Source organism: Panthera pardus, unplaced genomic scaffold (genome assembly GCF_024362965.1).
Source record: "Panthera pardus isolate Hobbes unplaced genomic scaffold, ASM2436296v1 HiC_scaffold_5, whole genome shotgun sequence".
NCBI lineage: Eukaryota > Metazoa > Chordata > Mammalia > Carnivora > Felidae > Panthera > Panthera pardus.
Window position 1 is genome coordinate 11,715,397 of NW_026526980.1, and position 15,090 is coordinate 11,730,486.

The 15,090-nt window shown below is 41.2% G+C and overlaps 1 protein-coding gene across 4 annotated transcripts in view; it reads left to right on the forward strand.

The window, feature by feature from the left end:
* Nucleotides 1–15,090, forward strand: part of LOC109278419 (acyl-coenzyme A synthetase ACSM1, mitochondrial-like) — a 53,006-nt gene that overhangs the window by 23,516 nt on the left and 14,400 nt on the right. For all 4 annotated transcript variants that reach the window (XM_019468764.2, XM_019468762.2, XM_019468767.2 and 1 more), the window contains 4 exons: nt 6,364–6,571; nt 8,322–8,462; nt 10,488–10,647; nt 14,420–14,499. In XM_019468764.2, coding sequence (XP_019324309.2) covers nt 6,364–6,571; nt 8,322–8,462; nt 10,488–10,647; nt 14,420–14,499 — 589 coding nt within the window. The remainder of the gene's footprint in view (nt 1–6,363; nt 6,572–8,321; nt 8,463–10,487; nt 10,648–14,419; nt 14,500–15,090) is intronic.

Below are 15,090 nucleotides of genomic sequence, written 5' to 3' on the forward strand. Positions count from 1 at the left end.
GTGCTTCTGCGGAGCCAAACCTCCGGCAGCGGATCTGACTCCCTCCCACTGCCACAGGGCTCCTCCTGAAGTGGATCACCTAAGGAGAAGCGAGCTAAGCCTGCCCCTCCAGCCCCCGTGCACCTTGCCTACCCACCCCAGCTAATACGCCAGATCCCCAGCAACACAAGCCTGGCAGTGTGCAAGTAGCCCAGACGGGGACACGCCACCCCACAGTGAATCCCGCCCCTAGGAGAGGGGAAGAGAAGGCACACACCAGTCTGACTGTGGCCCCAGCAGTGGGCTGGGGGCAGACATCGGGTCGGACTGCGGCCCCGCCCACTAACTCCAGTTATACACCACAGCACAGGGGAAGTGCACTGCAGGTCCTCACCACGCCAGGGACTCTCCAAAATGACCAAACGGAAGAATTCCCCTCAGAAGAATCTCCAGGAAATAACAACAGCTAATGAACTGATCAAAAAGGATTTAAATAATATAACAGAAAGTGAATTTAGAATAATAGTCATAAAATTAATCGCTGGGCTTGAAAACAGTATACAGGACAGCAGAGAATCTCTTGCCACAAAGATCGAGGGACTAAGGAACAGTCACGAGGAGTTGAAAAACGCTTTAAACGGATTGCAAAACAAAATGGAATCCACGATGGCTCGGCTTGAAGAGGCAGAGGAGAGAATAGGTGAACTAGAAGATAAAGTTATGGAGAAAGAGGAAGCTGAAAGAAAGAGAGATAAAAAAATCCAGGAGTATGAGGGGAAAATTAGAGAACTAAGTGATACACTAAAAAAAAATAATATACGCATAATTGGTATCCCAGAGGAGGAAGAGAGAGGGAAGGGTGCTGAAGGGGTACTTGAACAAATTATAGCTGAGAACTTCCCTGAACTGGGGAAGGAAAAAGGCATTGAAATCCAAGAGGCACAGAGAACTCCCTTCAGACGTAACTTGAATCGATCTTCTGCACGACATATCATAGTGAAACTGGCAAAATACAAGGATAAAGAGAAAATTCTGAAAGCAGCAAGGGATAAACGTGCCCTCACATATAAAGGGAGACCTATAAGACTCGTGACTGATCTCTCCTTTGAAACTTGGCAGGCCAGAAAGGCTTGGCACGATATCTACAGTGTGCTAAACAGAAAAAATATGCAGCCGAGAATCCTTTATCCAGCAAGTCTGTCATTTAGAATAGAAGGAGAGATAAAGGTCTTCCCAAACAAACAAAAACTGAAGGAATTTGTCACCACGAAACCAGCCCTACAAGAGATCCTAAGGGGGATCCTGTGAGACAAAGTACCAGAGACATCACTACAAGCATAAAACATACAGACATCACAATGACTCTAAACCCATATCTTTCTATAATAACACTGAATGTAAATGGATTAAATGCGCCAACTAAAAGACATAGGGTATCAGAATGGATAAAAAAACAAGACCCATCTATTTGCTGTCTACAAGAGACTCATTTTAGATCTGAGGACACCTTTAGATTGAGAGTGAGGGGATGGAGAACTATTTATCATGCTCCTGGAAGCCAAAAGAAAGCTGGAGTAGCCATACTTATATCAGGCAAACTAGACTTTAAAGGCTGTAACAAGAGATGAAGAAGGACATTATATAATAATCACAGGGTCTATCCACCAGGAAGAGCTAACTATTATAAATGTCTATGCGCCAAATACCCGAGCCCCCAGATATATAAAACAATTACTCATAAACATAAGCAACCTTATTGATAAGAATGTGGTCATTGCAGGGGACTTTAACACCCCACTTACAGAAATGGATAGATCATCTAGACACACAGTCAATAAAGAAACAAGGGCCCTGAATGATACATTGGATCAGATGGACTTGACAGATATATTTAGAACTCTGCATCCCAAAGCAACAGAATATACTTTCTTCTCGAGTGCACATGGAACATTCTCCAAGATAGATCATATACTGGGTCACAAAACAGCCCTTCATAAGTTTACAAGAATTGAAATTATACCATGCATACTTTCAGACCACAATGCTATGAAGCTTGAAATCAACCACAGGAAAAAGTCTGGAAAACCTCCAAAAGCATGGAGGTTAAAGAACACCCTGCTAATGAATGAGTGGGTCAACCAGGCAATTAGAGAAGAAATTAAAATATATATGGAAACAAACGAAAATGAAAATACAACAATCCAAACGCTTTGGGATGCAGCGAAGGCAGTCCTGAGAGGAAAATACATTGCAATCCAGGCCTATCTCAAGAAACAAGAAAAATCCCAAATACAAAACCTAACAGCACACCTAAAGGAAATAGAAGCAGAACAGCAAAGGCAGCCTAAACCCAGCAGAAGAAGAGAAATAATAAAGATCAGAGCAGAAATAAACAATATAGAATCTAAAAAAACTGTAGAGCAGATCAACGAAACCAAGAGTTGGTTTTTTGAAAAAATAAACAAAATTGACAAACCTCTAGCCAGGCTTCTCAAAAAGAAAAGGGAGATGACCCAAATAGATAAAATCATGAATGAAAATGGAATGATTACAACCAATCCCTCAGAGATACAAACAATTATCAGGGAATACTATGAAAAATTATATGCCAGCAAATTGGACAACCTGGAAGAAATGGACAAATTTCTAAACACCCACACTCTTCCAAAACTCAATCAGGAGGAAATAGAAAGCTTGAACAGACCCATAACCAGCGAAGAAATTGAATCGGTTATCAAAAATCTCCCAACAAATAAGAGTCCAGGACCAGATGGCTTCCCAGGGGAGTTCTACCAGACATTTAAAGCAGAGATAATACCTATCCTTCTCAAGCTATTCCAAGAAATAGAAAGGGAAGGAAAACTTCCAGACTCATTCTATGAAGCCAGTATTACTTTGATTCCTAAACCAGACAGAGACCCAGTAAAAAAAGAGAACTACAGGCCAATATCCCTGATGAATATGGATGCAAAAATTCTTAATAAGATACTAGCAAATCGAATTCAACAGCATATAAAAAGAATTATTCACCATGATCAAGTGGGATTCATTCCTGGGATGCAGGGCTGGTTCAACATTCGCAAATCGATCAACGTGATACATCACATTAACAAAAAAAAAGAGAAGAACCATATGATCCTGTCAATCGATGCAGAAAAGGCCTTTGACAAAATCCAGCACCCTTTCTTAATAAAAACCCTTGAGAAAGTCGGGATAGAAGGAACATACTTAAAGATCATAAAGGCCATTTATGAAAAGCCCACAGCTAACATCATCCTCAACGGGGAAAAACTGAGAGCTTTTTCCCTGAGATCAGGAACATGACAGGGATGCCCACTGTCACCGCTGTTGTTTAATATAGTGCTGGAAGTTCTAGCATCAGCAATCAGACAACAAAAGGAAATCAAAGGCATCAAAATTGGCAAAGATGAAGTCAAGCTTTCGCTTTTTGCAGATGACATGATATTATACATGGAAAATCCGATAGACTCCACCAAAAGTCTGCTAGAACTGATACATGAATTCAGCAAAGTTGCAGGATACAAAATCAATGTGCAGAAATCAGTTGCATTCTTATAAACTAACAATGAAGCAACAGAAAGACAAATGAAGAAACTGATCCCATTCACAATTGCACCAAGAAGCATAAAATACCTAGGAATAAATCTAACCAAAGATGTAAAAGATCTGTATGCTGAAAACTATAGAAAGCTTATGCAGGTAATTGAAGAAGATATAAAGAAATGGAAAGACATTCCCTGCTCATGGATTGGAAGAATAAATATTGTCAAAATGTCAATACTACCCAAAGCTATCTACACATTCAATGCAATCCCAATCAAAATTGCACCAGCATTCTTCTCGAAACTAGAACAAGCCATCCTAAAATTCATATGGAACCACAAAAGGCCCCGAATAGCCAAAGTAATTTTGAAGAAGAAGACCAAAGCAGGAGGCATCACAATCCCAGACTTTAGCCTCTACTACAAAGCTGTCATCATCAAGACAGCATGGTATTGGCATAAAAACAGACACATAGACCAATGGAATAGAATAGAAACCCCAGAACTAGACCCACAAACGTATGGCCAACTCATCTTTGACAAAGCAGGAAAGAACATCCAATGGAAAAAAGACAGTCTCTTTAACAAATGGTGCTGGGAGAACTGGACAGCAACATGCAGAAGGTTGAAACTAGACCACTTTCTCACACCATTCACAAAAATAAACTCAAAATGGATAAAGGACCTGAATGTGAGACAGGAAACCATCAAAACCTTAGAGGAGAAAGCAGGAAAAGACCTCTCTGACCTCAGCCGTAGCAATCTCTTACTCGGCACATCCCCAAAGGCAAGGGAATTAAAAGCAAAAGTGAATTACTGGGACCTTATGAAGATAAAAAGCTTCTGCACAGCAAAGGAAACAACCAACAAAACTCAAAGGCAACCAACGGAATGGGAAAAGATATTTGCAAATGACACATCGGACAAAGGGCTAGTATCCAAAATCTATAAAGAGCTCATCAAACTCCACACCCGAAAAACAAATAACCCAGTGAAGAAATGGGCAGAAAACATGAATAGACACTTCTCTAAAGAAGACATCCGGATGGCCAACAGGCACATGAAAAGATGTTCAACGTCGCTCCTTATCAGGGAAATACAAATCAAAACCACACTCAGATACCACCTCACGCCAGTCAGAGTGGCCAAAATGAAGAAATCAGGAGACTATAGATGCTGGAGAGGATGTGGAGAAACAGGAACCCTCTTGCACTGTTGGTGGGAATGCACATTGGTGCAGCCGCTCTGGAAAGCAGTGTGGAGGTTCCTCAGAAAATTAAAAATAGACCTACCCTATGACCCAGCAATAGCACTGCTAGGAATTTATCCAAGGGATACAGGAGTACTGATGCATAGGGGCACCTGTACCCCAATGTTTATAGCGGCACTCTCAACAATAGCCAAATTATGGAAAGAGCCTAAATGTCCATCAACTGATGAATGGATAAAGAAATTGTGGTTTATATACACAATGGAATACTACGTGGCAATGAGAAAAAATGAAATATGGCCTTTTGTAGCAACATGGATGGAACTGGAGAGTGTGATGCTAAGTGAAATAAGCCATACAGAGAAAGACAGATACCATATGGTTTCACTCTTATGTGGATCCTGAGAAACATAACAGAAACCCATGGGGGAGGGGAAGGAAAAAAAAAAAAAAAAAAAAGAGGTTAGAGTGGGAGAGAGCCAAAGCATAAGAGACTGTTAAAAACTGAGAACAAACTGAGGGTTGATGGGGGGTGGGAGGGAGGGCAGGGTGGGTGATGGGTATTGAGGAGGGCACCTTTTGGGATGAGCACTGGGTGTTGTATGGAAACCAATTTGACAGTAAATTTCATATATTAAAAAATTAAAAAAAAAAAAAAAGAAACATTCTGGGACAGTTAAAAAAAAAATAAAATAAAAAAATAAAAACATTAGCTTGGTACCAGTCATAGTGAAACTATTTACACCATGGAATTGGCAAATGCTACAAATCAAGGCTGTCTTTTCGTTTGAAAAACTAATCCTTAAACATCAGCGCACCATTGTTGAAATCCTATACAGATTAACATTGAAGGAAATGAAAATTTACCTTTAGCTATTAGGTGAGAACAATTCTGAAATGGAATGATAAAATTTAATTTCATTGACTCCATTCAGATATATTTGGGATTCTCAGGATCTAACATTACCATTTTTGTTTCATTTCCTGTGTAACAGAATCATACCTAGTATGGTAATCCTTGTTTCTACTGTCTTCCTATTAGGATTCTAATGTTCGTAAGTCTTTGTCATTTGATATTTACTATAACATGTTATTGATTTACTTAAAAAGTCATAAATAGCAATTTCGCATCCTCCATGTCAGGATTTAATGCTACCTATGAGTCAATGCTTAATATCATTTTTGTTGATAATAAAGATGATTTAAAGGCTGAAAAAAAAAAAAGATGACACAAGGGACTGAAAGAGGAGGAAGTGAGAGGAGAAAAATGGAGGCAGGGATACAGCTAAACCTGGTGTCAAAGACACTGTGCTACTTGCGTCCATAGTCTGTAGTCCCAGTCCTAAAGTAGGATTCACCTGTCTACTGGCTTGATCCACCTAGAGTAGAAGAAGGTTAGGTCAGGCTTTTCAAATTTCAATATACATAGGAATCCCTTGGAGAGTTTCTTAAAGTGCAAATTCTGATTCAGTAGTTTGTGATGGGGCATGAGATTTTTGTGGTGCTGATGGTACTGGTCCATGGCCCATACTTTGCACAGCAAGAAGCTAGCAGATTTCTATGCAGATAAGCCAGGCCTGAAACCCCAAAGTTCCTTTTTTTCATCCCCAGGAATAATCTTCATGCCAGGAACCACCCAGATGAAAGCCAAGGACATTCTCTACCGATTACAAGTGTCTAAAGCCCAGGGCATCATGACCACAGATACCCTTGCCCCAGAGGTGGATTCCCTAGTTTCTGAGTGTCCTGCTCTGAAAACAAAGCTCCTGGTGTCTGACCATAGCCGTCACGGGTGGCTGGACTTCCGATCACTGATTAAGTAAGTTTCAGATCTGATGAATGTGTTTTCTAAGGAAGGGCAAGAGAAGACCATTCACTCCCAAGTGCTGGTAGACAAACATTCAGTGGGAGAAGGTCATCTGGACTGATGCCAGAAGACTTCTCTTCCCAGCTGTGCCCCCGATTTGTTTTGTGACCCTGGGCTGGTTCCTTCCCCTCTCTTGGATGCAATTGCTTTATTTGTAAAATAAGAGTATTGAACTTCTATGCCTCTGTCACTACAGTCTAAACATTTTAGTGCAAATGAGATGAGTCAGAGGGTTATTGTGTTGAATCTTCCTTGTAGGTAGGGAATCTGAAATATTATTTTTATATAACAAACAAATATATGAAGAGGTTGAATGAACGTATAAGATGAATTTTTAAGGGAAACTTGAGACTGCAAGAAAAATTGAGGCTGTGGCTGGTAGTCAGCTGGGGGAACAAACAATTTCCATCTTTTAGGTGCTGCATAGCTTTAAGGACACCTCCCAGGGAAAGTTAGGGAAGTGTTGGAAGTAAGAAAGACCCCTTCCACCCACAACTCTGACTCTGTAAACCTTTAGACATTTTTTCTATCACATGAAAACCATGCTGTGTTTGTTTTCTTAAAGTAACCCCTCAGTTTTTAAAGTTCTTTACTTCAGCCTCAAAAAGCAAATATTAGGGTGAAGTCATATCTTACACTGGATTTTAAAGTCAGAGAACTAAAAGAAAATGGCTTAAATAAAGAATATTCTTGGGGTGCCTGGGTGACCCAGACAGTTGAGCATCTAACTCTTGATATCAGCTCAGGTCATGATCCCAGGGTTGTGGTACTGAGCCCCGCACTGGGCTCTGTGCTGAACGTGAAGCCTGCTTAAGATTCTCTGTTTCTCTGTCTCTCTCTGTCTTTAAAATAAAAAAACTTAAAAAAGGATATTCTTTAGATTCCCTTAAATTGCCAAAAGTCAATATGGTACCATTTCTCAGCAAGAGTTGGTGTTACTGGCAGCCTTGGGATCATTTGCAGTTACTATGATTGAACACCATAGGGAATTGGCATTTATAAGCATAGACCCAAAGGAGAAACTGTCAATTCTGAAGCCCCCAAGAATCAAGGCACACTGGGGGGACTCCAGGCTTACCTACCATCTCAAGTTTACACCAGGACAGATGTGCATTTATGTTTCTTTTACTCTCCCTCATTTTCTTTCCCCTGCCCCTCATAGCCAAGGTTATGGGGTTAAATTCCTATAAAGCTACTTCATATAAAAAAAAAAAAAAACAAGCTTAGCAGTGTGGTTAAGAGCACAGTCTGTGGATCAGACTGAATTTGAATCCTGGCTGTGCCACATGCTGGCCAAATGTCTTCAGGCAAGTAATGTAACCTTTCTGAGCCTCAGTTTCCTCCTCCACAAAATGGGCACAATAAAAGCAGTACTTCTCTTTTAGGGTTGCTCTGAAGATTGAATGAGTTCTTATTTGTAAGTCACTTAGAGCAGTGCCTGAAAGATAGTAAGTGCTATTTCAATGTTTGTTACGTTAAAAATATTCCACTATATTTCCCCCCTTTTGTAAATGAATAAATGTCAGTCTACTTATCCAAGTCACTCACAAATTTCGTTTGATTCCTAATACAAGGAGAACTGGTTTTTCCTCCAGTGTTGTAAACCTCCATTTTTCTGACTCCAAGCCCCTCATATTGGATCCCCAGGGATCCCAAAGCAGGAAACGTGACTTCTCCCCTTTTGTACTGAATCCCTTTGCAGATCAGCATCCCCAGATCACACCTGTATTAAGTCAAAGACGCTGGACCCAATGGCCATCTTCTTCACCAGTGGGACAACAGGCTTTCCCAAGATGGCGAAACACAGTCATGGACTTGCCTTGCGATCCTTTTTGCCTTCATGGTAGGAAAGAAGGCATTGACTTAGATGCTGGGCCACAGATCTGGAGTGGTGTGTGTATGTGTGCATGTGTGTGTGTGAGCACATGTGTGGGTTGGGAAAAGAGCTCTAAGTAGAATTGACTCCATCCTGTTTCTTCCCTCTGGGCTCTTTGGTTCAGACTCCTGAGAGTCTTGAGATGTAGACACTTGGAATGCTAAAGGTTTGCTGACAGAGGCCTCTGATGACAAAGGAGGCACATTTAGGTCCTGCCTGAGCACCTTTACAAGAGATGTGTAGGAAATGTGTGCCCACATTCAGCAAACCACACAAATGACAAGCCATTGTGTCCCTCTCAATTGACTCAGGGTTTGGTGGTAAAAGACACAATGTTTGAACAATGCCACCTGAAGTGGCAGGTCCTTTCCTCTTCCCAGTTATGAACACATGAAACTTGGAGTTACCCAGTCGTGAGCTCTCAGGAAAAAGAATACCTGGGACCAAGCCACAACATGCCACTCCCCGTAACCTAGAACAGTCATAGAGGCTGAAGCCTTGGGTTAATCACTTAATCAACGTTTAACTGAGCCTCTTCTCCCATCTGTCCCTACCTCAGATAGTAATATTCACACCAGATCAAGTTCTATATATTTTCTAACTTATTAACCAGACCAGAGGGCAGACAAGGCTTTTTGTGGACAGTGGCTATCTGTGCAGATGCAGCAGTTTGCAATGGTAGCAATTGAGTAGCGAAACCCTGGAGGAATAGGGGTGGAAAGAAGGCAAAGGCTTTCTGTGCAGTCTGAATAACAAGAGCACAGGCACAAAGATATTAAAAGTAACATTATAGAACTACAGACACTTGAGGATAGCTGGTGCTCAGGGTGTGGGGTGAGAGACATATGGGAGGAGTTGGGAACCAGTGAGCAGGGCTCAGGATCTTGTGGGCCTTGGTGTAGAGTTTAGAGTTTTTTAGGCAGATGATGGAGAGGTATTGGAGTAATGGGATGTATTTTAGCAAGGGAAAGACCTGATAAGATTTGTGTTTTGAAAAGATCACTGTGGCTGCAAGATGAAGGGAAGCAGAAGGGGTTAGGATCTGCTGGGTTTGAGGTGCCTGAGGGACACTGCAGAAGAGATGTTCAGTGGGTAGTTGGGTCTGAAACTGAGAAGACAGGTCTTCCCAGCTAGTAGTATTCTGATTCTGTGGGTGAGCCACAATCCTAAGAGGGCTGGGATGAGGGAGGGTGGGTTGTTTATTAAAGTTAATAGTAAATAGTAAAGCTCCTGTTAATAGTAAAGCTCCTCAAAGCCATAGTTTAGTAAAAAGTAAACTATTACTAATAGTAAATAGTTAGTAAAGCTCCCATAGCTATGGGAGGATTGTGTTTTCTCAAGGAATTATGCACACAGACATCCCTCAGAATCACTAAGATAGGATAGAGAAATGAGAAACCTTTCCCACCCTGCTTTCTAATTTTTGCCTATTGGATAATTTTTTCCAGTCCTTGCCAAGGTGGGGTATTAATTAGGGGTCTTTCTCTCTCTTTCTTTATTTCTATCTCTCTCTCCCTCTCTCTCTTTCTCCATCATAAATGACAGAAAGCCCAATCTCAACCTCTTTAAGCCTAAAAGTGAATAAAGGAATTTATTGGATCATGAGGCAGGGCACTCCAGGGTTTGGCTTCAGACATAGCTAGAGTCTCTGGATCAGGTTTTTATCTCTCCATCTGATGTGTTTTGTTGCTCTTCTAAGAAAGGCTTATCCCTTGTTACGCCCAAATGGCTGCCAGCATTACCTAGGACTATATAAGTAACAGAGTCAATTCCCAGCCTTAAGGATCATTATAACTAAACCCATTGAAATCACACATGACCAGAAAATAGGATTTGGCATGCTTTAGGGACCTGGGGTGGCAGTGTGTCTGGAGCCCACTCAAACCACATGCACTGAGAACGAGAGGTGGGTCACCCCTGAAAATCAGAGTCTCCAGCCCTTGATCACATTCTCATGATCACCTAGCTGAGGTCACTGTATTTTGGAGTTAGCAGGAAATGTCTACAACTGAAGACATCTGATGTCTTGTGGAGCATTTCGGACCCAGGCTGGATTCTGGCTGTCTTGGGGTGCCTGTTTGAACCATGGACATCAGGGTCTACAATCTTCATCCATCATCTGCCCCAGTTTGACCCCAAGGTCATTCAAGAGGTAAGAAGACAAACCTTCCACTATCAACAAACTCCTAGAAGAAACTCATGTTTCAAACTCAAAAGCTGGCCTGCTGAGAAATATTTTATGTAGGAAAAAGTCTCATTAGCATAATATAACCCTGGTTCTGGGTTTCTCAAAGTGCAGAACACTGAATTAGTTACTGTATAAGAATAACACTACACGAAACCTTGAAGAAAATACATATTCCAAGCCCTTCCCCAGGGCTATGGATCAGATTTTGTGGGCTTGGAACCCTGAATAAACATTTTAAGAGATTAAACCAACCAGAGAAAGCTCATGTCTCCTGGATCCTGGACCCTGTATCTGCCAGACCATATAGCTGGTGTGTGTGTGTGTGTGTGTGTGTGTGTGTGTGTGTGTGTGTGTACGTGTTTTGTTGTTGTTATTGCTGTTGCTCAATTTAATGAAGTGCTTAAAAACAGAGCCCCTAGAAAATGACAAATCTGGCTTCTCATGCCACATTTGACATTTACTTGTGGTTTACTTGCTACTGTGAGCCTCAGTTTCCTCATCTGTAAAATGGGAGTTTTCATAATTCCTATGTCACAAAATTGTTGAAATATAAATGAGATGGTACAGGAGAAGTGGGTGAAGTGCTTAGCCCTGAGTTGGCATACAGAGGCACCCGGCATGCAGTGGTGGCTGCTGTTCCTGTTAGGTGTATCTCACAGTAATAACTCAAGTCACCCGTGTGAACCCTCTCGTTGTACTTCCATTCACCCGAAAATGTGTTTTCCATCTCAGAGGTAGACCTGCCCCTCTACCTCTCAAAGTCCCCTCCCCACAGCCCCTGCAGATCTTGTTCTTTTCTCTGTCCTTCTGTTAGGAGCCCTTCTCATTAATCTTGCATCCATTAAACCTTTTCTCCTGTATTTTCAACCCCTCACTTCTCCGTCTCCATTAATCTATCATCCATTAACTCTTTTCTCCCATGTTTTCAACCTCTTCATCTTCATGAACTGTACTCCCCCTTAGTCCATAAACATATTCAAAGTTCCTCATCCTGAAAAATACCTTCCCTTTACCCGGCTACACACTGGACCAACCCAGTCTTTCCTCCCTTGGTATCAAATTTCTCCATAGACAATTCTCCGCTTGCTCCAGCCACATCCTCTTCACCCACCTTACTCCTGAACACTGCAGCCCTACAAGCGTCTGTCCTCACCCTTCCTCTTCCTTCTAAAAAATCTCCTCTACTTCCATTTCACCAGCATGGGTATCCATTCAAGGGGATCTCAAAACTGTACCTTGGGTCTAGTCTTCTCCCTCCATGCAAATTCCCCCTTGTTTTTCTACCCCAGGTCCATCTGATGATCCCTCCAGCACGTCAGACTACATTTCCCATTTCTCATTCCTCACCTCATGTCAATATCTGCCTCTCCATCATTGTTCACTGCTCACATCCTGCCAGTCCCTGAGGCTTAAAGCTGCACAAAGAACACCGAATCCACCTTTCCCCTCCCCTCCTCCACTAGTACATGGGTGTCTCCAAGGTCTCAGTGTGTTTTAAGCTTGAATTAGTTCAAATTATTAATTACACAAATTTACATACACACATACATACACACACACACACACACATACACACGAAGACACAAACAGCAGCATTTGAAAGTTTAATTATTTTGATTTATTTTTCACTTGTGGGGCGCCTCAGTGGCCTAGTCAGTTAAGTGTCCTACTGTTGATTTCAGCTCAGGTCTTGATGTCAGGGTTGTGAGTTCAAGCCCCACATTGGACTCCATGCTGGCAGTGAAACCTACTTAAAAAAATGAGCAGGACATGAGCAGACATTTCTCTGAAGAAGACATCCGGATGGCCAACAGACACATGAAAAGATGCTCACCATCACTCCTTGTCAGGGAAATATAAATCAAAACCACAAGGAGATATAAACCAACACCTGTCATAATGGCTAAAATCAAAAAGACAACAAACAACAGGTGTTGGCGAGGATGTGGAAAAAAAGCAACCATCATGCACTGTTTAGTAGGAGTGCAAGCTGGTGCAGCCACTGTGGAAAACAGTATGGAGTTCCTCAAAAAATTAAAAATAGAATTACCACATGACTCATTAATTGTACTAGTGAGTGTCTACTCAAATAATACGCAAACACTATTTCCAAAGGATATATGCACCCCCATATTTATTGCAGCATTATTTACAATAGCCACATTATGAAAGCAGATCAAGTGTTCATCCGTAGATAAATGGATAAAGAAGATGTGGTATATGTATGTGTGTCTATATATATGATGGAATATTACTCAGCCATAAAAAATAATGAAATCTTGCCATTTTCAACACCTTGGATGGATCTAGAGAGTATAATGCTAAATCAGTAAGAGAAAGACAAATACCATATGATTTTACTCATACAGAATTTAAGAAACAAAAGGAACAAAGAGAAAAAAGAGACCAACCAAAAAACAGACTCTTAACTATATAGAATAAACTGATGGTTACCAGAGGGGAAGTGGGGGGGGACGGGTGAAATAGGTGAAGGGGATTAAGAATATACTTCCTCTGATGAGCAATGAGTCATACATAGAATTGTTGAATCAGTATATTGTACATCTGAAACTAATATAACACTGTATGTTAATTATACTGGAAAGAAAGACAAGAAAGAAAGGAATAAATGAACAAACGAAGGGAGGGAGGGAGGAAGGAAGGACAGACGGATGGAAGGAAGGAAGGAAGGAAGGAAGGAAGGAAGGAAGGAAGGAAGGAAGTTGATTGGGCTCAGAAAGAGAGGGACTGGCGCCCCTAGGTGGCTCAGTTGGCTGAGTGACTGACTCTTGATGTTGGCTCAGGTCATCATCCCAGGGTTCTGGGATCGAGCTCTGTGTCAGGCTCCACATTGAGCAGAGAAGCTGCTTGAGATTCTCTCTCTCTGTGCCCATTCCTCTTCCCTATGGTTCTGCATGGAAGGTATATATATTCCCATTTTACAAATAAGGGAACAGAGTTGCAGAGGAATTAAGTAACAGGATTGAAGTCAGGCAGGCAGACCCCAAACCCACATTCTCTCCTCTTCAGTGTTCTTGCCCTCCCAGGGTACCTCCACCCTGATCTGAAACTGAAAGACTCCCACTTCTAGCAAAACCATGGTGAATACCAGACATTTTAGACTCTATCTGATCTCCACCTAAGGTCAATCATCCTCAATTTACTTCCTGCCCTTCACCTGTCTAAATCTAACCTCAGTCTTCCTAAAGTTACTTCTTGTGCCTCTCCTGTCTAAATAAACCATCTTTTGACTATACCTAAGTGTTTCTTCAACCCTGGAGACTTTGCTCCTGTTACTCGTTCTACCTGCAAGAACCTCCTCCATTCCTCTGCCTATAGAGACCATATCCATTTGTTAAATACCGCAACTAAATGCCACCTGTTCCATGAGGTCCCTGGATCACCCAATCAGAAGGAGTATTTCCCTCTGCTAAGTTCTCCTTCCAGTATCTCCTATGACATCTACCAATTTCTGCCTTACCATTTGAGTCCTGTTTTATCTCCTCTATTATTAGTACAAACTCCCAGTTGGAATATTATCTAACTCTTTTTTCATTCCCCCCAACAGTGCCTGATACATGCTATGCACAAAATTCATGCTCAATATAGGTATATTGAAAGAAGTAACAAATGACTACTGGGCTGTCCTACAGGGGAGATCCGAATTAAAATGTTAATAGCCGATATTTTAAATCCTTACTATAAGAATAAAATTCCTTCTCTCCTCACTTTCTAGACACTGTTCAAATACCCCATCACCCAGTGCCTTGCTGCGCCAGCTGTGTATCGAATGATTCTACAGCAGATTCCTACCAGGTATGGTAGAAGTGGTGGTGGCTGGCTGGTCATAACAATCTTTGGGTAGGAATTTAAGGAATCCAACCTACTGTGATCTGACTTTTTAACTGTGGTTCTTTGAGGGGTGTGCAGGTGTGTGTGTGCTAAGTTAAGTGTTGGCTAATTATCATTAGTCAGTCTAATTGATTCCTTAAAGCAGGACTAAGAGATCCAAATGAGATGCTAAGTGAGTCTTGCATTATTGTAGGTTTATTATTTTTTGAACATTTTTCTTATGAAAGGACAAACATACAGAAAAATACATAACACATAAATTTATAGATTCATGAATTGTTGAAAACAAAACACCTATGTCACCACTCACATGAGTCACAAAAATAAAATATTGCCCACACCCCAGAGATATCTTCATGACTCCCTATCTCCACTAAAGGAACTCATATCTTGACTTTTATCATGTTAATTTCCTTATTTTCCCTTATAGATAACCTCCTAAGGAAATAACCCTAAACAAATTATTATATTTTACTTTCCTTTGAACTTTATGCATGTACTCATACATTATTCTGGAATATCTGGCTTCTTTTTTCAACATTATGTTTTTAAGAT